Genomic DNA, 24,613 nt, shown 5'->3' with positions numbered 1-24,613 from the left:
AGCCAAAGAATAAAAGTGGGTCTTAAGACGAGACTTAAAACACTCCACTGTGGAAGCAGTTTGAACATGGAGGGGCAGAGTGTTCCAGAGCTTAGGGCCGACCACAGAGAAGGCCCTGTCTCCCCTGGTCTTAAGTCTGGTCTTAGGCACCACGAGCTGGAACTGGCTCTCGGACCTCAGAGCGCGCGCAGGAATGTAAATTTGGATGAGGTCCGAGATATATTGAGGTGCCAGTCCATGTAAAGATTTAAAAACAAACAGCAATGTTTTAAAATCAATTCTAAAATGAACAGGGAGCCAGTGCAAACTCTGAAGAATTGGGGTTATATGCTGGCGTTTCCTGGCCCCTGTTAAAAGTCCTGCTGCTGCCTTATGGACTAACTGCAACCGGGAGAGATTTTTTTGGCTAATGCCAGCATAAAGTGCATTGCAGTAGTCCAGGCCACTTCAAATAAAAGCATGCACCACTTCTTCAAGAAGGTTAAAAGATAAAAACGGTTTAACCTTTACTAAAAGACGAAGGTGATAAAAACACGATTTTAAAACGCTATTGACTTGTTTGTCTAGTTTAAAATTGCTGTCTATAGTGACGCCAAGGCTGGTGACTTTGGGACACACATCATTTTGCAATGGTCCCAAGTCAGTGAGGGCCGGACCAAAAACTAAAATTTCCGTTTTTCCCTCATTCATTATTAAAAAATTCTGGGCTAACCAAGCCTTGACGTCACATAGACAGTTAAGAAGGGGTGTCAGGGGGCCGTGGCTTTTTGAAATTGGCATATAAATTTGGCAGTCTTCTGCTTAAAAGTGATAAAACACTCCATGTTTCTTAAAAATATCTCCAAGAGGGAGGAAATAAAGAGCGAACAGGATGGGGCCTAAAATAGATCCCTGGGGGACACCACAGTAAAGCGGGGCAGAAGAGGAGGTGGCGTCCCCCAGCCTGACAGAGAAGGACCTCTCAGACAGGTAAGATCTGAACCACTGTTACGCAGTCCCCCTGACAGCCACACAGTCTCTCAGGCGGTCTAAAAGAATTGTGTGGTCGACTGTGTCAAAGGCAGCTGTAAGATCTAAAAGCACTAAAATGGCAGAGCTGCCAGAATCAGACATTAAAAGCAAGTCATTAAAAACCTTTAAAAGTGCAGATTCAGTACTGTGCAAAGCTTTGTATCCAGACTGAAATGGATCTAAAGTGCTATTTTCATCTAAAAAAGGCTGCAGTTGTGCCAGAACACATTTCTCCAAAATGTTTGACACAAAAGGTAATTTGGAAATGGGCCGATAATTTGACAAACTTGTCGAATCAAGACCTGGTTTTTAGGAGATGCTGCTGCCAACAGAATCGCCGCACTTCTGTCGCTTTTTTTTTTTTTTTTTGCCATTTATCGTCGTCGGAGATCATTTCCGCCGTCTGGGAATATTTTGATCATATATCGGAAAAAAGGTATTTGTGTTCATTTTCTTGTCGTTTCATTAAGTCTCCACTGGAGACTCTCCGGTATTGTCCCGCCCACACAACCATCCTATTAATTACATTAAAACACAAGAGTAACTGATTTCTCCGGTAGCTGAGTTGGTAAAGTGAAGGACCACAAGCGTTCATATTGATTCCCATAGGGCGGTTGTTCGAGTCCAGCTCGGCCCCAGTTACTTTTTACCATGACTTGGTTAACGTGGACCCCGATTTAAATAAGTTGAAAAACTTATTGGGGTGTTACTATTTAGTGGTAAATGGTACGGAATATGTACTGAACTGTGCAATCTACTAATAAATAAAAGTTTCAAGCAATCGATCAACAGTGCGTATTCAGTGCGCATGTTAAAAAAAAATCCCAGTCCACAAGTAGATAGATAGATAGATAGATAGATAGATAGATAGATAGATAGATAGATAGATAGATAGATAGATAGATAGATAGATAGATAGATAGATAGATAGATAGTACTTCATTGATTCCTTCAGGAGAGTTCCTTCAGGAAAATTAAAATTCCAGCAGCAGTGTACAGAGTTAAGATCAATTTAAATATAAGTAAAAAGTAAATAATGGGGGTTTAAATGGAAACAAAAAAGAGAAATATTACAATGAGAATAAAAACTAAAAAGCAACAATGGGAATAACAATATAACAGTAAAATAAGAATATAACAAGACAAAGTAGGCAGTAGTGACCATGTTATGAAAACGTCCATCCATCCATCCATTTTCTACCGCTTATTCCCTTGTGGGGTCGCGGGGGGCGCTGGCGCCTATCTCAGCTACAATCGGGTGGAAGGCGGGGTACACCCTGAACAAGTCACCACCTCATCGCAGGGCCAACACAGATAGACAGACAACATTCACACACTAGGGCCAATTTAGTGTTGCCAATCAACCTATCCCCAGGTGCATGTCTTTGGAAGCGGGAGGAAGCCGGAGTACCCGGAGGGAACCCACGCATTCACGGGGAGAACATGCAAACTCCACACAGAAAGATCCCGAGCCTGGATTTGAACCCAGGACTGCAGGAGCTTCGTATTGTGAGGCAGACGCACTAACCCCTCTGCCACCGTGAAGAAACGTATTGCACTGTTAATGTTTTGCATCCCCTGTCATCCTAGTACCCCCCGCCCCCCGCCCCAGAGAGGAGTTGTACAGTCTAATGGCGTGTGGGACAAAGGAGTTCTTGAGTCTATTAGTCCTGCACTTGGGATGAAGCAGTCTAGAACTGAACAGGCTCCTCTGGCTGCTGATAATGCTATGCAGAGGGTGACTGGCATCATCCAGGATGCTCACTAGTTTGTCCACAGTCCTCTTCTCTGCCACCCTCACCAGTGAGTCTAGTTATATTCCCATTGTAGAACCGGCCCGCCTGATCAGTTTCTCAAGTCTGGAGCTGTCCTTCTTAGATGTACTGCCTGTAGAGATTTTTACTGTCCAGCAGATGTCATTATTTAGTGACACAGCATTGACACAGTATCAATACAGTTTTGCAATGTGTCCAAACGATACATGAAGCCTCATCAACCCATCACTACTTATTAGCGTCCTGCTCACGTCTTTCTCAGTCCATGTGCTTTCACGACAGTTGGCACACTTGACGTTACAAAGCAGTACTGTTCTGTTCTGCTGCCTTCCTTTTTTTTTTTGAAATTTTTATTTATACATTTCAACAATTACAAACAGTAAGACGAACAACAATATAAAACATTATAAAACATTATGAAAACAGTACAAAACAGCGCCAGGGGGTTGTAAATTCAAAATAACAAAAATAGAATACAAACAAATATATATATATATAATAAACAAAGTGGAAAGCCATAGGTTCATTCAGATTCATTAAATAACTTAAATTTGGAACACAGCATCATCGTTTTCACAGCTTTTTTGTTGTTAGAGGTAGAGAGTGTTTTAATGTAAAGTTCCAGATCTTTTTTAAAGGCACAAAAGATAGGTCGGGTATTAAGAAACTTACATTTATGAATATAAAACTTAGCCAATAAAATAATGAGGTTGCAAAGGTAGAATTCCTTTTCAAATTTTTGTTCATAAAGTGTAAAACCAAAAATCACATCTTTAAAGCAAAGCAAAAATTTGTCATAAATATTGTCCAGGATGAAGCGACAGATGCCTGCCATAGTGATGGAGTGTTTTCACAAGTATAAAACAAGTGGTTAACAGTCTCTGGGTGCATGTTACATAACATCAATGTCCTTCTTCTATCTAACCATTACAGTCTTTACAGGGTAATAACCAGGAATGATTTTAAATGATATCTCTTTGACTTTGTTGCTAAGTAAATACCTGTTAGGAAGGGACCACGTTTTGACCCAACAGATGTCATTTACAACATTATTCCAGAAAGAAATTACATAGGAGACAGACACACAATCATTTTGGAATAAGCTGCGGATTTTTCTTTTTTTTTATCAAAGCAAAGTTTCCCCACAGGAGTGTCAAGTGGATCATTCACAATTTTTACAGCAGATAGAGGAGGTGTGTAAGCCTTGTACAACATAATAACACCTGTTGGAATGTACAACATAATAACACCTGTTGGAATGTACAACATAATAACACCTGTTGGAATGTACAACATAATAACACCTGTTGGAATGTACAACATAATAACACCTGTTGGAATGTACAACATAATAACACCTGTTGGAATGTACAACATAATACCAGGTGTTGGAATGTACAACATAATAACACCTGTTGGAATGTACAACATAATAACACCTGTTGGAATGTACAACATAATAACACCTGTTGGAATGTACAACATAATAACACCTGTTGGAATGTACAACATAATAACACCTGTTGGAATGTACAACATAATAACACCTGTTGGAATGTACAACATAATAACACCTGTTGGAATGTACAACATAATAACACCTGTTGGAATGTACAACATAATAACACCTGTTGGAATGTACAACATAATAACACCTGTTGGAATGTACAACATAATAACACCTGTTGGAATGTACAACATAATAACACCTGTTGGAATGTACAACATAATAACACCTGTTGGAATGTACAACATATTAACACCTGTTGGAATGTACAACATAATAACACCTGTTGGAATGTACAACATAATAACACCTGTTGGAATGTACAACATAATAACACCTGTTGGAATGTACAACATAATAACAGGTGTTGGAATGTACAACATAATAACACCTGTTGGAATGTACAACATAATAACACCTGTTGGAATGTACAACATAATAACACCTGTTGGAATGTACAACATAATAACACCTGTTGGAATGTACAACATAATAACACCTGTTGGAATGTACAACATAATAACACCTGTTGGAATGTACAACATAATAACAGGTGTTGGAATGTACAACATAATAACACCTGTTGGAATGTACAACATAATAACACCTGTTGGAATGTACAACATAATAACACCTGTTGGAATGTACAAAGTAATAACACCTGTTGGAATGTACAACATAATAACACCTGTTGGAATGTACAACATAATAACACCTGTTGGAATGTACAACATAATAACACCTGTTGGAATGTACAACATAATAACACCTGTTGGAATGTACAACATAATAACACCTGTTGGAATGTACAACATAATAACACCTGTTGGAATGTACAACATAATAACACCTGTTGGAATGTACAACATAATAACACCTGTTGGAATGTACAACATAATAACACCTGTTGGAATGTACAACATAATAACACCTGTTGGAATGTACAACATAATAACACCTGTTGGAATGTACAACATAATAACACCTGTTGGAATGTACAACATAATAACACCTGTTGGAATGTACAACATAATAACACCTGTTGGAATGTACAACATAATAACACCTGTTGGAATGTACAACATAATAACACCTGTTGGAATGTACAACATAATAACACCTGTTGGAATGTACAACATAATAACACCTGTTGGAATGTACAACATAATAACAGGTGTTGGAATGTACAACATAATAACACCTGTTGGAATGTACAACATAATAACACCTGTTGGAATGTACAACATAATAACACCTGTTGGAATGTACAATATAATAACACCTGTTGGAATGTACAACATAATAACACCTGTTGGAATGTACAACATAATAACAGGTGTTGGAATGTACAACATAATAACACCTGTTGGAATGTACAACATAATAACACCTGTTGGAATGTACAACATAATAACACCTGTTGGAATGTACAATATAATAACACCTGTTGGAATGTACAACATAATAACAGGTGTTGGAATGTACAACATAATAACACCTGTTGGAATGTACAACATAATAACACCTGTTGGAATGTACAACATAATAACAGGTGTTTGAATGTACAACATAATGACACCTGTTGGAATGTACAACATAATAACAGGTGTTGTAATGTACAACATAATAACAGGTGTTGGAATGTACAACATAATAACAGGTGTTGGAATGTACAACATAATGACACCTGTTGGAATGTACAACATAATAACATCTGTTGGAATGTACAACATAATAACAGGTGTTGGAATGTACAACATAATAACACCTGTTGGAATGTACAACATAACAACACCTGTTGAAATGTACAACATAATAACAGGTGTTGGAATGTACAACATAATAACAGGTGTTGGAATGTACAACATAATAACAGGTGTTGGAATGTACAACATAATAACACCTGTTGGAATGTACAACATAATAACAGGTGTTGGAATGTACAACATAATAACAGGTGTTGGAATGTACAACATAATAACAGGTGTTGGAATGTACAACATAATAACAGGTGTTGGAATGTACAACATAATAACAGGTGTTGGAATGTACAACATAACAACACCTGTTGGAATGTACAACATAATAACACCTGTTGGAATGTACAACATAATAACACCTGTTGGAATGTACAACATAATAACACCTGTTGGAATGTACAACATAATAACAGGTGTTGGAATGTACAACATAATAACAGGTGTTGGAATGTACAACATAATAACAGGTGTTGGAATGTACAACATAATAACACCTGTTGGAATGTACAACATAATAACACCTGTTGGAATGTACAACATAATAACACCTGTTGGAATGTACAACATAATAACACCTGTTGGAATGTACAACATAATAACACCTGTTGGAATGTACAACATAATAACACCTGTTGGAATGTACAACATAATAACACCTGTTGGAATGTACAACATAATAACACCTGTTGGAATGTACAACATAATAACACCTGTTGGAATGTACAACATAATAACACCTGTTGGAATGTACAACATAATAACAGGTGTTGGAATGTACAACATAATAACACCTGTTGGAATGTACAACATAATAACACCTGTTGGAATGTACAACATAATAACACCTGTTGGAATGTACAATATAATAACACCTGTTGGAATGTACAACATAATAACACCTGTTGGAATGTACAACATAATAACAGGTGTTGGAATGTACAACATAATAACACCTGTTGGAATGTACAACATAATAACACCTGTTGGAATGTACAACATAATAACACCTGTTGGAATGTACAATATAATAACACCTGTTGGAATGTACAACATAATAACAGGTGTTGGAATGTACAACATAATAACACCTGTTGGAATGTACAACATAATAACACCTGTTGGAATGTACAACATAATAACAGGTGTTTGAATGTACAACATAATGACACCTGTTGGAATGTACAACATAATAACAGGTGTTGTAATGTACAACATAATAACAGGTGTTGGAATGTACAACATAATAACAGGTGTTGGAATGTACAACATAATGACACCTGTTGGAATGTACAACATAATAACATCTGTTGGAATGTACAACATAATAACAGGTGTTGGAATGTACAACATAATAACACCTGTTGGAATGTACAACATAACAACACCTGTTGAAATGTACAACATAATAACAGGTGTTGGAATGTACAACATAATAACAGGTGTTGGAATGTACAACATAATAACAGGTGTTGGAATGTACAACATAATAACACCTGTTGGAATGTACAACATAATAACAGGTGTTGGAATGTACAACATAATAACAGGTGTTGGAATGTACAACATAATAACAGGTGTTGGAATGTACAACATAATAACAGGTGTTGGAATGTACAACATAATAACAGGTGTTGGAATGTACAACATAATAACAGGTGTTGGAATGTACAACATAATAACACCTGTTGGAATGTACAACATAACAACACCTGTTGGAATGTACAACATAATAACAGGTGTTGGAATGTACAACATAATAACAGGTGTTGGAATGTACAACATAATAACACCTGTTGGAATGTACAACATAATAACAGGTGTTGGAATGTACAACATAATAACACCTGTTGGAATGTACAACATAATAACAGGTGTTGGAATGTACAACATAATAACAGGTGTTGGAATGTACAACATAATAACACCTGTTGGAATGTACAACATAACAACACCTGTTGGAATGTACAACATAATAACACCTGTTGGAATGTACAACATAATAACACCTGTTGGAATGTACAACATAATAACACCTGTTGGAATGTACAACATAATAACAGGTGTTGGAATGTACAACATAATAACAGATGTTGGAATGTACAACATAATAACAGGTGTTGGAATGTACAACATAATAACACCTGTTGGAATGTACAACATAACAACACCTGTTGGAATGTACAACATAATAACAGGTGTTGGAATGTACAACATAATAACAGGTGTTGGAATGTACAACATAATAACACCTGTTGGAATGTACAACATAATAACAGGTGTTGGAATGTACAACATAATAACAGGTGTTGGAATGTACAACATAATAACACCTGTTGGAATGTACAACATAACAACACCTGTTGGAATGTACAACATAATAACACCTGTTGGAATGTACAACATAATAACACCTGTTGGAATGCACAACATAATAACAGGTGTTGGAATGTACAACATAATAACAGGTGTTGGAATGTACAACATAATAACAGGTGTTGGAATGTACAACATAATAACAGGTGTTGGAATGTACAACATAATAACAGGTGTTGGAATGTACAACATAATAACACCTGTTGGAATGTACAACATAACAACACCTGTTGGAATGTACAACATAATAACACCTGTTGGAATGTACAACATAATAACACCTGTTGGAATGCACAACATAATAACAGGTGTTGGAATGTACAACATAATAACAGGTGTTGGAATGTACAACATAATAACAGGTGTTGGAATGTACAACATAATAACAGGTGTTGGAATGTACAACATAATAACAGGTGTTGGAATGTACAACATAATAACAGGTGTTGGAATGTACAACATAATAACAGGTGTTGGAATGGCATCAAATACAATAGCAAATTGTTTGGGAGTCACAGGTATCTTAAAATGGTTGAGAAATTCTTGGTAATTAAAAAGTTGACCTTCCTTATTGAAAAGCTGACTCACTAAAATAATGTTATTGTTAAACCAATTGTTGAGGAAAAGAGATTTCCTTTTGTAACATATGTCTTTATTGTTCCAGATGAAATATTTGGTAGGTGAAAAATTATTGTGCTTGTATAAAAGAGAGCATGCTAGAAGGGCTTGTTTGTGGAAGTTTGAGAGTGCAACAGGAATCCTGTCAATGTTAGAATTACACAATAGCAAAAATGTTAGGCCTCCAAGGTTAGAGAATACATGATGAGAAATAAAGTTCCAAATTGAGGTAGGGTCTTTCAGGTAGTGTCTTATCCAATTAATTTTAAAGGTGTTGTTTAGTGTAGTGAAGTCAAGAAAGTTTAGACCACCCTGATTGTAATTGTTCATTATAACAGATTTATTAATATAATGAATTGTGTTTTTCCAAATAAAGTCAACCAGTATTAGTAAATAGCTGCATACGTAAGCCTGGAGATACTTTCTGCTTTGGAAAGAAAGGTTCTGCCTTCTAACGATTTTCTGCTGTTTTCCGTTTTCCCCGGAAGCTGGGAATGACGTCACAGCCGAGTGGACGAAGAGGCAAAATATTGCCTGCTGTCACTGTTACCATGCTTTTATAACCGGTAATATTTATTTGAACAACAATGTGACATAAAAGAGTGTCTTGTTTTTCAAAAATAAATTCAAAGTACATCAAACAAAGCTTTAATGTTGGGGTTCAGTGGCGCCCCCGTGCGACATTTATTGCAATGACAAGAGTGAAAGTGCTAGAAATTGTAGCGATATTACTGCCTGATACCACGTGTTTTTATTGTTGTTCCTTTTTACTCCTAGATAATCTATTTTCATACAAAACATTAATAAAACATTCAAACATCACAGAACGTGATTTCACACGAACTCTGACATAAAACCAATTGTAAGTCCAGGAAGTGACGTACTCTTCACGCATGCGCGGATCGATCGTTTCGTGAATATATATCCATTTTTAAAAAGTGTGAAACATTTGCTCTCATAAACAAAAGTGTCTTTCTTGAAGTGAAATCCAAATTCTAACATTGTGCTAATGATTTGAATTTATTAATTCAATCCAGGAAGATTGTAAAAAATAAAAAAAGACCTTATTATATTTACTGAAATGATTTATGTTTATCATTTATTTATATATATTTTATTGTAATCTTATTCGAAGGGTCTCTCATATTTACTTTTACTTTCTTTAACGGGTTTTGTTTGTAAGAGGATTGGATTTAATGTGATGTTTTTTTTATATTGCTGAGTAAAATATTGAAAAAACATTGACTCATTGTCACACCTATGGATCATGTTTTGTTTTGTCATGTTATGTTTTTGATTTTGGACAATCAGTCACGTTTTGCACTTCCTGGTTTTGTTTGTTTCCATGCCAACCTCATGAGTTTTCACCTGTCACATCCCTGTTCTCAGCCTCACACCTGTTTTCACTAATAGTCACAGCTATTTAAGTCACTCTTTTTCTTGTCTTCGTCCTGGGATCTTCACACTCACACGCACCCTACCCATGCTGTCCAAACCTTTACGCCCTGTCCACAGTTCCATGCCGAGTAAGTTTATATATTTATGCCACAGTGCACTCTTTTGTTTCATGTCTTTAGTCTTGCCATTGTGCTGTTTATGTTTATAGTTAAATTTTCTTTCATGCCCTTGAGCAGGTGTTTTTGTTTCACGTTTGTACTGTTTAGCCAAGTTTCTTCCTCTTTGTGAGCGCCCTTAGTTTGATTATTTTTGATTAGAGTGTTTGAATAAAAACATGTACCTGAATTCACGCCTGGCTCGTCCTGTAATCCCGCTGTGTCGAAGGAGCACACTCAATCCATGTCAAGGCCTGACACTCATATTGTATTGAAAGTACCTTAATGTGTCTAAACATTGTTTATGTATGTTTAATTGTTCAATAACAAAATAAAATAAATACTCAGAAGTAGAACTGGTTAGCAAATAAACTCTTATTTTAACAAAAATAATGTTGAAGTCATATTACATGACATTATATAAACATGTATATTAAATATAATTTGAATAGTTGGCAAGTAAACAAAATGCATTTGCCATACCTAATTGTATTATATCAATTATAACTCAAGCCCACACTTTACAACATGTATTCACACTTTGTTGTGTGAAAATATTTTACACAAACTTACATTCAATTATAGTAATGATTATAATATAATAAGATATATAACAATGTGTGTTCTGGATCTAAATTAATGCATGGAAAATAAATTGATAAACAATCCTTTTTACCTGGAAACTTATCTCCTTAAGTGTGCAAATAAAGTCTTACGTATTACTTGTATTACATTTGAATAGAACCTTATTGAGCATATTAACAAGATTATGTTAGAAAATGTGCTGAGTATGAAAAATGTCATTTTGAATTTGCGTACAGGATGTAGAATGACGATGATCTTCACCCACCATAAAACAAATCAGGAAGATTGGAGCATGTGGAAGGAAGTTATGACTGTTATAATTTTCCACCACAAGGGGGCGATGTTGGTGTCGATATTTATGACTAGTCATGATCAGACCCCGACCTAAAGACCTACTGGAAGCCACTACTACCCACCACGCAGTCTGATAGTTTATATATCAATGATGAAATATTAACATTGCAACACATGCCAATACGGCCGCTTTAGTTTACTAAATTGCAATTTAAATTTCCCGGGTGTTTTTTCTTGAAAACGTCGCGTAATGATGACGTGTACGCTTGACGTCACAGGCTGTTAGGAAATATGAGCGCTGCACACACACACACACACACACACACACACAGCTAAAAGTCGTCCGCTTTAACGGCATAATTACACAGTATTTTGGAGATCTGTGTTGTTGAATCTTTTGCAATTTGTTCAATTGATAATGGAGAAGACAAAGTAGAAAGAGGGAGTTGGGAAGCTTTAGCCTTTAGCCACACAAACACACGGTGATTCCTTGTTTAAAATTCACAGAGGTGAAACTTTACTATGGATCACAGCGAACATGGATCCCGACCCAATGTCAACCAGCAGGTTTCGGTGAGAAAATTGTGGTAAAAAGTCTCTTCTTAGGTCAGCTTGTGCCGCCCATAAAGCAGCCGTCGACTTCCCTGAGACACTGGCGTCAACACACCTGTGAACACACACATCTGACTATCAGGTACTGTTAAACTCACTAAAACACTAGCAACACAATAGAAAGATAAGGGATTTCCCAGAATACACACACACACACACATATATATATATACATATATATATATATAATCCTCCATATTGGCAGCCATAGTGATTCATTTATTCAGCAGAGCAATACAACTTGGATCCGACAAAAAAGTAAACACAAATGCTGTCTTCCTCGCTGATAAAACATGATAGCAACATGCATCTGCTAGCTCACGATCGCCCCCACTTCTCAATGTGGCGAGTTGGAGTACTACAAGAGGCACTCTAATACAGTGCTTAAATCTGTATTTTGATAATGATGATGATGATGATGATGATGATGTATCTGTTCAAGTGAACAAATTGATCCACAAGGGACAACAACCCTTTCCACAGACTACACACACATAGTAAACATCAATCTTAGAAGCCCAGAACAATATATTTGTAAAAGACTTTAGAGTTGAAAGTGAAGATGTGAGGTGAAATAAGTACAAATGCAGCAATAAAAACAAGCAACTCCACTCACGATGACTCTAAAGTTCAGTGATGTGTTGCTAACTTCAGCCTTTTTCTTCTTTGTTGATGTTTTGCTGTAGTTAACATCCATGATGTAACAATGCTGCTCATCTATAGAGTCCACATTTTGTGAAATATTTTATTCATTCATACTTTTAATTGGATAATAACATCAATAAAAATACATAGGAAGAAAATGTGTGAAAAAAACCCCCAAGTGAAAATAAAGATGTCCTCTCTTTAACAATGAGAAAATCAAATAAATTAGTAGCTACATACATGATATTCAGTACATGCACACAACTTAAAAACTCCAGGATAACATATAACAGTAGAAGATGAGAAGCACTACATACAACATCAAATATACATTCATATTAAAGGGGGACATTATCACAATTTCAGAAGAGTTAAAACCAATAAAAATCAGTTCCCAGTAGCTTATTTTATTTTTCGAAGTTTTTTTCAAAATTTTACCAATCATGGAATATCCCAAAAAAAGGCTTTAAAGTGCCTGATTTTCGCTATTTGTAAATCCACCGTCTATTTTCCTGTGACGTCACATAGTGATGCCAATACAATCAAACATGGCGGATAGAACAACAAGATATAGCGACATTAGCTCGAATTCAGATTCGGATTTCAGCGGCTTAAGCGATTCAACAGATTACACATGTATTGAAACGGAGGGTTGGAGTATGGAGGCAGATAGCGAAAACGAAAGTGAAGAAGAAACTGAAGCTATTGAGTGAATAGCTATTGAAGCTATTCGGCGATTGCCTTCCAACCAAAGATTGCATCTTTTGACCACTGGAGCAACTTAAATCCGTCGATTGGTAAGTGTTTGTTTGGCATTAAATGTGGGTGGAGGGAAAGGCTGGATGCAAATATAGCTACAAATGTACATACAGCTAGCCTAAATAGCACGTTAGCATCGATTAGCTGGCAGTCATGCCGCGACCAAATATGTCTGATTAGCACATAAGTCAATAACATCAACAAAACTCACCTTTGTGATTTCGTTGACTTTATCGTAGGAAATGCATCTGCTTTGAGTGTCGCAGGATATCCATACATCTCTGAGCCATGTCTGTCGTAGCATCGCCGGTAAAATGTGCAGACCAAACGAGGGACTTTCGCATCTTTTGACACTGGAGCAACTTAAACCCGTCGATTGGTATGTGTTTGTTTGGCATTAAATGTGGGTGGAGGGAAAGGCTGGATGCAAATATAGCTACAAATGTACATACAGCTAGCCTACATAGCATTTTAGCATAGGTTAGCATGCCGTGCTAATCGATGCAGACTCCACGCAAATCAACTTGAATCCGTCCCTGATCTTGTTGTTACACCCTCTGACAACACACCGACCAGGCATAATGTCTCCAAGGTACGGAAAACAGTCGAAAAAACGGAAAATAACTGAGCTGATATGACTCAGTGTTTGCAATGTGTTTGAAAAAATTGCGGCTTGACTCCCTATGTGACATCATAAAGAATAATAGAAAGGCGTTTAATTCGCGAAAGTTCACCCATTTACAGTTCGAAAATCGGTTAAGAAAATATATGGTCTTTTTTCTGCAACATCAAGGTATATATTGACGCTTACATAGGTCTGGTGATAATGTTCCCCTTTAAGCGATTCCACAGATATCGCATGTATTGAAACGGATGGTTGGAGTGTGGAAGCAGATAGCAAAAATTAAATTGAAGAAGAAACTGAAGCTATTGAGCGAATAGCTATTGAAGCTATTCAGCGATCGCCTTCTAACCAAAGATTGCATCTTTTGACCACTGGAGCAACTTAAATATGTCGATTGGTAAGTGTTTGTTTGGCATTAAATGTGGGTGGAGGGAAAGGCTGGATGCAAATATAGCTACAAATGTACATACAACTAGCCTAAATAGAATGTTAGCATTGATTAGCTGGCAGTCATGCCGTGTACAAATATGTCTGATTAGCACATAAGTCAATAACATCAACAAAACTCACCTTTGTGATTTCGTTGACTTTATCGTTGGAAATGCATCTGCTTTGAGTGTCACAGGATATCCACACCTCTGTGCCATGTCTGTCGTAGCATCGCCGGTAAAATGTGCAGAACAAACAAGGGACTTTCGCATCTTTTGACAATGGTGCAACTTGAATCTGTCGATTGGTATGTGTTTGTTTGGCCTTAAATGTGGGTGGAGAGAAAGGCTGGATGTAAATATAGGTGCAAATGAGGCATAGCGATGCGATATGTACCTACAGCTAGCCTAAATAGCATGTTAGCATTGATTAGCATGACGTTCTAATCAATGCACATTCCAACTTGAATCCGTTCCTGATCGTGTTGTTACACCCTCAGACAACACACCGACGAGGCATGATGTCTCCAAGGTACGGAAAACAGTCGAAAAAACGGAAAATAACAGAGCTGATTTGACTTGTGTGTGTAATGTGTTTGAGGAAATGGTGGATTGCTTCCCATTGTGATGTCACGGGTAAAAGGTCATCGCTCTGACAGCGAACAATTGAGAGGTGTTTAAATCGCCAAATTCGCCCTTTTAGAGTTCGGAAATCGGTTAAAAAACATGTGGTCTTTTTTCTGCAACATCAAGGTATTTATTGACGCTTACATATGTCTGGTAATAATGTTCCCCTTTAAACATGATGTGGTATTAGTGCACATTTAGCACAATCACTAAGTGTTTTTAAATCCCTGCAGCTTCCATGACTGTTACACACTTGTGTTTACTGACCTGATACTTATACCTGAACCTTTTATCACACACAGTGCAACTCAACGGGTTCTCTCCAGTGTGTGTTCTCATGTGTTTGGTCATGTATTGCTTTCTGGAGAAACTCTTCTTACAAATAGAGCAAGTAACAGGTTTCTCCCCAGTATGTGTTCTCATGTGTGTGGTCATGACAAGCTTTGTGGAGAAACTCTTCTTACAAATAGAGCAAGTAACAGGTTTCTCTCCAGTATGTGTTCTCATGTGTGTGGTCATGACAAGCTTTGTGGAGAAACTCTTCTTACAAATAGAGCAAGTAACAGGTTTCTCTCCAGCATGTGTTCTCATGTGTGTGGACATGACAAGCTTTGTGGAGAAACTCTTCTTACAAACAGAGCAAGTAAAAGGTTTCTCTCCAGTGTGTGTTCTCATGTGTGTGGTCATGTCAAGCTTTCTGGAGAAACTCTTCTTACAAACAGAGCAAGTAAAAGGTTTCTCTCCAGTATGTATTCTCATGTGTATTGTAATATAACTCTTGTGTTTAAATGATTTCCCACATTCAGAGCAGTCCAAGTGTTTGTTGTTAGTGTGATGTCTCGTATCACCTTTGGAGTCATTTTTACTCTCCAAAGGTTTTTGGATGTGGTCACTGTGATCAGAAGAGTGTGACATGATGTGGTCCATGTCTGACAGAGGAGCAAAGATGCTGTCTGGTTCTGACTTTATATGTTCACAATGCTCTCCATCAGCTTCTGTGATGTGTTGACTTACAAGCTCCGCCCCTCTGTTCTCCTCACTTTGACTGTGATGAAGCTGTAAGGACTGAGCTTCATCTTCATCATTATCCTCCACCAACATTTGAAGCTGCTTCCACAGTTCCTCCTCTTCTTCTTTAATGTGGGAGGGGGTCTGTAGCTCCTTCTGTCCCACACTGGAGCTCCACTCCTGCTGCTTGGAGGGAATCTCTTCATGACTCTCTGCTGACACCTGCTGGACGTCTGCAGAACATAAAACACAAATGAGGTGTTACTGTATTGAAGTTTGCAGTATTCAAACTATTCACACGTGAGTTAGGCCAAACAGACAGTGATGGGCAAGCGACCTGGAATATGTAGTAAGCTAAGCTACAAGTTACTCCCAATTAAATGTAGCTAAGCTATCCTCAGAGAATTGTAGCAAGCTACACTACATGCTACACTGCAAAAGTAGCTTGCCACATCAAAGCTACATTTAACAGCATTTCTATCTATTGGCCCACATGTATAATATCAGTGTTAATGTAACTGAGAGTGTACACATGGACCCAGTGAGAGAACTACATGTCTTCAACTCATCACTGAGCTTGTTCCACCATTTAACTCCTAAAACTGAAATACATTTGTATTTTGTATTCCTTCTTACTTTACCTATTTCAAAAATCAATATCCCCGTAAATGATAGTTTTCTCTTCTTAATTGAAATAACCGAATAATACAAGCTGGAAGACTGTTGCTTTACTCGAAATATAATTTCCAAGGTTTTTAAAAACACAATATCTGAAAATTTCGACATATTAGAACTCATAAATAATGGATTTGTATGTCCATAGTAGCACGCGTTGTGTATTATTCTGATGACCCTTTTTTGAAGTTGAATAATTGGGTCTATATTTGTTTTATAAACATTTCTCCAAACTTCAACACAATATGTTAAATATGGAAAAACAATAGAATAATATGACATATGCAGACATGTCTTGTTCAGCATGTTTTACTTTATAAAGAGTAGCAATGGATTTGGATTGGTTTCCCTTTACCGTATTTTTCGAATTATAAGTCGCTCCGGAGAATAAATCGCACCGGCCGAAAATGCATAATAAAGAAGGAAAAAAAACATCTAGGTCGCACTGGAGAATAAGTCACATTTTTTGGGGACATTTATTTGATAAAATCCAACACCAAGAATAGACATTAGATAGGCAATTTAAAATAAACAAAGAATAGTGAACAACAGGCTGAATAAGTGTACGTTATATGAGGCATAAATAACCAACTGAGAAGGTGCCTGCTATGTTAACCTAACATATTATGGTAAGAGTCATTCAAATAACTATAACTTATAGATCATGCTATACCTTTACCAAACTATCTGTCACTCCTAATCGATAAATCCCATGAAATCTACTTACTCGGTGTCACTTCTAAACAACTCTGCCAACTCGAAAGTAGACAATGTACCGCTTCATCTTCTATCAGTACGTCTGGTCTCTTATGTAAATGAGATAAATAATATTTATTGATATTTTACAGTAATGTGTAAATAAGTTTCACACATAAGTCCCTCCAGAGTATAAGTCGCACCCCAAGCCAAACTATGAAAAATAAATGTGATTTTTTAATCCGAAACATTGCACTTTTGCACACGCTCCCAGTGTGTGGACGACACAGCAGTAAGTGACAAGCATGAACGCCAAACTCATTCCTAACCATTTTTATTCAATATAATTATCCATCCATTTTTTACCCCTTGTCCCTTTCGGGGGCGCAGGGGCCTATCTCAGTCATTGTGAAAGAAAAATGGACATTTAAAAATATGTATACGTTCTGTTAAAGACCTACTGAAAGCCACTACTAGCCACCACGCAGTCTGATAGTTTATATATCAATGATGAAATATTAACATTGCAACACATGCCAATACGGCCTTTTTAGTTTACTAAATTGCAATTTTAAATTTCCCGGGAGTTTCGTCTTGAAAACGTTGTGTAATGATGACGTGTACGCAAGACGTCACGGGTTTTTAGGAAGTATGAGCGCTGCACACACACACAGCTAAAAGTCGTCTGCTTTAACGGCATAATTACACAGTATTTTGGACATCTGTGTTGCTGAATCTTTTGCAATTTGTTCAATTAATATTGGAGGAGTCAAAGTAGAAAGATGGAGTTGGGAAGTTTTAGCCACACAAACACACAGTGACTCCTTGTTTAAAATTCCTGGAGGTGAAACTTTCCTATGGATCAGAGCGCGGTCAAGAGAACATGGATCCCGACCACATGTCAACCAGCAGGTTTCGGTGAGAAAATTGTAGTTAAAACGTCGCTTCTTACCGGAGAAAAGCTGAGCTTGTGCCGTCCATAAAGCTGCCGTCGACTTCCCTGAGACACTGGCGTCAAGACACCCGTGGAGACACACCTCCGACTATCAGGTAATATTAAACTCACTAAAACACTAGCAACACAATAGAAAGATAAGGGATTTCCCAGAATTATCCTAGTAAATGTGTCTAAAAACATCGGAATCCGTCCCAATGCAGTCGCGTTTTTCATTTTTAACTTCTTTTTTTGTTTTGTTTGTTTTTTGTAGTTGTCAATATCCTCAAACACGAATCTTTCATCCTCGCTCAAATTAATGGGGAAATTGTCGTTTTCTCGGTCCGAATCGAAGTTTTGTTGGAGGCTCCCGTTAAAAACAATGTGAATATGTGAGGAGCCATCAACATGTGACGTCATCGTCTGCGACTTCCGGTAAAGGCAGGGCTTTTCTCTTAGCACCGAACGTTGCGAACTTTATCGTGGATGTTCTCTACTAAATCCTTTCAGCAAAAATATGGCAATATCGCGAAATGATCAAGTATGACACATAGAATGGACCTGCTATCCCCGTTTACATAAGAAAATCTCATTTTAGTAGGCCTTTAAACCACTAATAATAAACCAAACAATTAAACAAGGCGACGCGGTAAAGAATCTGGGTATTATCTTCCACCCAACTCTCTCCTTTGAGTCACACATGAAGAGCGTTACTAAAACGACCTTCTTTCATCTCCGTAATATCGCTAAAATTTGCACCAAATTGTCCACTAACGACGCCGAGATCATTATCCATGCGTTTGTTACGTCTCGTCTCGATTACTGTAACGTATTATTTTCGGGTCTCCTCATGTCTAGCATTAAAAGATTACAGTTGTTACAAAATGTGGCTGCCAGACTTTTCACAAGAATAAGAAAGTTTGATCAGATTACGCTTATACTGCATATACCTTTATATACATATATACCTATACTGTATATACCTTTATATACATATATACATACATATATACCTATACTGTATATACCTTTATATACATATATACATACCTATACTGGCTCACCTGCACTGGTTTCCTGTGCACTTAAGATGTGACTTTAAGGTTTTACTACTTACGTATAAAATACTACACGGTCTAGCTCCATCCTATCTTGCCGATTGTATTGTACCATATGTCCCGGCAAGAAATCTGCGTTCAAAGGACTCCGGCTTATTAGTGATTCCTAGAGCCCAAAAAATGTCTGCGGGCTATAGAGCGTTTTCCGTTCGGGCTCCAGTACTCTGGAATGCCCTCCCGGTAACAGTTCGAGATGCCACCTCAGTAGAAGCATTTAAGTCTCACCTTAAAACTCATTTGTATACTCTAGCCTTTAAATAGATCCCCTTTTAGACCAGTTGATCTGCCGTTTCTTTTCTTTTCTTTTTCTCCTCTGCCCCCCACTCCCTTGCGGAGGGGTTGGGCGGGGGGGCACAGGTCCGGTGGCCATGGATGAAGCACTGGCTGTCCAGAGTCGGGACCCAGGATGGACCGCTCGCCTGTGTATCGGTTGGGGACATCTCTACGCTGCTGATCCGCCTCCGCTTGGAATGGTTGCCTGCTGGCTCCACTTTGGATGGGACTCCCGCTACTATATTGGATCCACTTTGGACTGGACTCTCACCGTTATGTTGGATTCACTATGGATTGGACTTTCACAATATCATGTTAGACCCGCTCGTCATCCATTGCTTTTGGTCCCCTGGGGGGTGCCCACATATGCGATCCTCTCCAAGGTTTCTCATAGTCATCATTGTCACTGTCCCCAACGTCCCATTGGATGTGAGTTTTTCCTTGCCCTTATGAGGGCTTTACCGAGGGTGTCGTGGTTTGTGCAGCCCTTTGAGACACTTGTAATTTAGGGCTATATAAATAAACATTGATTGATTGATTCTGCCTACAAGAACTTAAAAAGCATCCAAACACCTCCATTAAGGTTTTATGTACATGCAGTAGGTATTTATGTCATTTAGTAACAGGTACTTTTTTAAAAAGATGGAATATTTACATATTTTAGCTTATTAGCGCATTACTTTCAAAAAAGCATCACTACATTTGCTTTTTTTTTCAACATCACTGAATATTACACACTGCAGACTTCATGAGAGCCAACCTACTTTCTAAAACACCACTTACTGTACAAGGTCTGCTGTCACTATGACGCAGACTGATAGACTCTTGTTATATTCCCGTTTACATGAAGAAAGACTCATAATCGTCGCACGATATGGGGGGTGAAGCCAAGCACCTATTCGGGCCTCAACTGGCTTTCAAAGGGTACCAACTTGTCAGAGTACGTCCTCATCCTCTACTATCCAGGTGAGAGGCACGATTCATGATCTGGAATAATCTTTCACCAGCACCGAGGCGAGGAAGAAGCTCACCAGCCGGTGATGTCAAAATAGACACACAAGCTATAAATAGTTTGTTTGCGTTATCACTTATAATAAAAATATCACTAATACTTGATTGGTATCCAAACCACGAAATGCAAATGTAGTATTGTTGGCACTTTTTTTACTTACATTTATGAGTTAGAATGATATATATATATATATATATATATATATATATATATATATATATATATATATATATATATATATATATATATATATATATATATATATATATATACATAGATATATAGATATATATCATCATGTCTTTTATAATGATTGTGAACAATAAAAAAACATTTCTCAAAAAACTGCAGTTCCCCTCTAAATTCCAGTGATTATATTCAAGACTTGATGAGAGGACAAAGGTCTTGTAAGACAAAGTGAAGAGTCCAGTTGTGATGGATTGAATGCCCTGAGAATAAAATGTTGTGCTTACTTGGACTGTGATGAAGCTGTGAGGACTCAGGTGGTTTGTCTTCATGCTCTTCAGTCTTCACAGAGACAACAGTCAGTGGAAACTTGCTGACATCAGCCTCCTCCTGCCCTACAGGACACTCTCCCTCCTGACTGATCCACACTTCCTCCTCTTCCTCTTTAATGTGGGGGGGCTGTGGATTCTCCTCTTCCTTTTTTATGTGAGGGGGCTGCTGGACATCTGTTGGGTAAATAAGTAAATAAGATAAAGAGAGAATAGAAATAGTTTTGAACTGACACTGTTAACACAATGACATTATTTGTGTTCTTTCCTGTGTTGTGTTAAAAGTGTGTAGCAAAACAACCAATAAAAACACAGGAAATACCTCCTTTTTTCCTAAAATTAATTCAAAAGTGGTACAGTGAGTACAAAAACAGACTTGGAAGTTTGTCCTTAAATAAAATAGTGAACATACAAGACAAGTTGTCGTTTAGTAGTACGTAAACAAACAAAAGCTCCTAATTTAGTCTGCTCACATATGAAGCAACATATTGTGTCATTTATATTCTATTATTTTGTCAAAATTACAAAAGACAAGTGATAGAAAATTGATTATGAATCTACTTGTTCATTTACTGTTAATATCTGCTTATTTTCTGTTTCGACATGTTCCATCTACACTTCTATTAAAATTTAATAATCACTTATTCTTCTGTTGTTTGGATACTTTACATTAGTTTTGGATGATACCACAAATATGGGTATCAATCTGATACAAGGTGGTTACATGATCATACATTGGTCATATTCAAGTGTTCATGTGTCCAGAGACATATTTCCTGAGTTTATAAACATAATATACATTTTTTTTTTAAATGAAAGAAGATTTGATGCCTAAAAATATTGATGTACTCATAGAAGTAGTACTTTTTAGAGGTGGTATAGTACCCAATATGATTAATTAGTATCGTGGTACTATACTAATACCAGTATACCGTACAACCCTAGTTCTTACATAACAGGATCACCCCGCTGGTGGGTGGAAATACCTGGACACCTGTGAAATATGAATGTATCATTGTGATAAGTATTTTAATCGTACTATTTCCCATCTCCGGTATCATGAGTATTCCACAGCGTACTCGAACATTAATTGTTACCTTTAGACTTCACATCAGGGTATATCTGAACTCCAATATGCGCTCTTGAAAAAGTTTGATAATCATCCTCTTCAGTGGAATGTCGATAAGAGTTCGAAAAAATGTCCTGTAACACCTGTAACAAAATAATGGGGAGACTTCACTCAGGTTAACCATACCTAAAGAGACACAAAATACTGCATTACACAAGACTACCCGAATGTACTCGAATGATTGAAAAAAATAAATGTTTTTAAGCTAAATTATTGGTAAACACAGTTTATGTATATTAATTTACGTAAAAAAGCGAGTAATGAATAAAGTTTTCATCTATTAATATATTCTGTAGCCATACTCTCATCCGTTCTCTTTTCCTGAAAGCTGATCTGTCCGGTTTTGGAGTTGATGTCGGCAGGCCAGGGAAACTAGGGCCCATATTCTTCACTTGATCATCTTCGGTAGAAGCGGTGTGAGCCAAGACATCCAGGGGGTTTAGCTCGCTCGTCTGCGGGAACAAATTGCCGCCATTGCTTGCCGTGCTATCGAGGTCCTTTGTCCCTGAATAGCTCACACACTTCGGCACGTTCAATGGGGGTCTGGCAGCAGATTTATTTGACTTTATCGTTGGAAATGCATCTGCTTTGAGTGTCAGTGGATATCCAAACATTCTTGCCATCTCTGTCGTAGCATAGCTGTCGTCGGTAAAGTGTGCGGAACAAACCACTGACCATTTGTCGGCTTTCCCCACACCCTCGTATTTTGAACAAATTTCGTCCAATTTCTTGCCACTTTGGCATCTTTGGGCCAGTGGTGCAACTTGAATCCCTCCTTGTTCATGTTGTTACACCCTCCGACAACACACTGACGAGGCATGATGTCTCCAAGGTACGGAAAACTGTCGAAAAAACAAAAAATAGCAGAGCTGATTTGACTTGGTGTTTGTAATGTGTTTGAGAAAATTGCGGATTGACTCCCTCTATTATTGACTCCGAGAGCCAATAATAGAAAGGCATTTAATTCGGCAAAATTCACCCGTCTAGAGTTTGGAAATCGGTTAAAAAAATATATGGTCTTTTTTCTGCAACATCAAGGTATATATTGACGCTTACGTAGGTCTAGTGATAATGTTCCCCTTTAAGACTCTAACACAAGCACTCATTTAATCTCACTTTGACTACGGAGTTCATGTTTGGTACCGTGACGCCTTAAAAGCCCCGAAAAACAAACTCCAGACAGCCCAAAACCAAATGATTGGGCTTCTACTCAACCGTCCATCTCGGGCTCACCTTTCCGCCAACCATTTCCTTAACATGGGGAGGCTCTTGGTGGCCGACAGAGTACATCTTCTTGCAGTTGGTCTGGTGTACAAGATACACCATACCACTAAAATACCCATGTACCTGTCTAGATACTTCAAAATATATTCACCATTATAACACCAAAGGTAGTTGTAAAAATCACATTCAACCCAGATTTCACTCAATAAAAGGTTCTAATTTGTTTGCCTGCTATACCACCAACATGAAAAAAGAAACATATTACTGCTTGCGCTACTCGTAACTGGGAATAAACATAGCCTTTTATCTATTTGAAATTATATTTTCATTTATTTTCCTGCAGTATATTTGTATTTTAAATGCTACTTTCTACAAAGTACTGTGTGAATTCGTCCTCATACTTTGCTATGGTTCTTTGGCACATTTTCACACAATCACAACACTTTACACTCACACTTAATGTGGACCCCGACTTAAACAAGTTGAAAAACGTATTCGGGTGTTACCTTTTAGTGGTCAATTGTACGGAATATGTACTGTACTGTGCAATATACTAATAAAAGTATCAATAAATCACTTGATTTCTACTTAGCGATGTGTTGATAACTTCTGTGTCTTCTGTTAGCAGCTAACAAGCTAAGCTAACTAGCGAGCTAAGCTAACTAACAAGCAAAGATAGCACGAGAAGCTTCTAGCGCATCGAGACGACTTTATCCTTAAATAAAGAATCAAATATGTATTTTATACGACGTTAATATTTCAAACTGGAGAACAAAAATAGGACTGACTTATTAACGTCTTTCTCCTTCGATGTGCTCTTTCTGATGTCTTCCGTTTACCCCGGAAGCTGGGAATGA

At 37.5% G+C, this 24,613-nt stretch overlaps 1 protein-coding gene across 1 annotated transcript; it reads right to left on the bottom strand.

Moving 5' to 3' along the window:
- Positions 1-14,280: 14,280 nt before the first annotated feature.
- On the bottom strand, positions 14,281-24,600 carry LOC133546606 (zinc finger protein 892-like). The gene is made up of 5 exons (XM_061892390.1): positions 24,545-24,600; positions 22,835-23,374; positions 22,501-22,615; positions 21,362-21,580; positions 14,281-16,413 (listed from the first exon to the last, which is right to left on the bottom strand). The coding sequence occupies exons 2-5, from the start codon at positions 23,153-23,155 to the stop codon at positions 15,392-15,394; spliced, it is 1,677 nt and encodes a 558-aa protein (XP_061748374.1). The 5' UTR covers positions 23,156-23,374; positions 24,545-24,600; the 3' UTR covers positions 14,281-15,391.
- Between the last annotated feature and the right edge of the window lie 13 nt (positions 24,601-24,613).

This window comes from Nerophis ophidion, unplaced genomic scaffold, assembly GCF_033978795.1.
Source record: "Nerophis ophidion isolate RoL-2023_Sa unplaced genomic scaffold, RoL_Noph_v1.0 HiC_scaffold_34, whole genome shotgun sequence".
Taxonomy (NCBI): Eukaryota; Metazoa; Chordata; class Actinopteri; order Syngnathiformes; family Syngnathidae; genus Nerophis; species Nerophis ophidion.
This window is presented reverse-complemented; position numbering and strand designations above follow the sequence as displayed.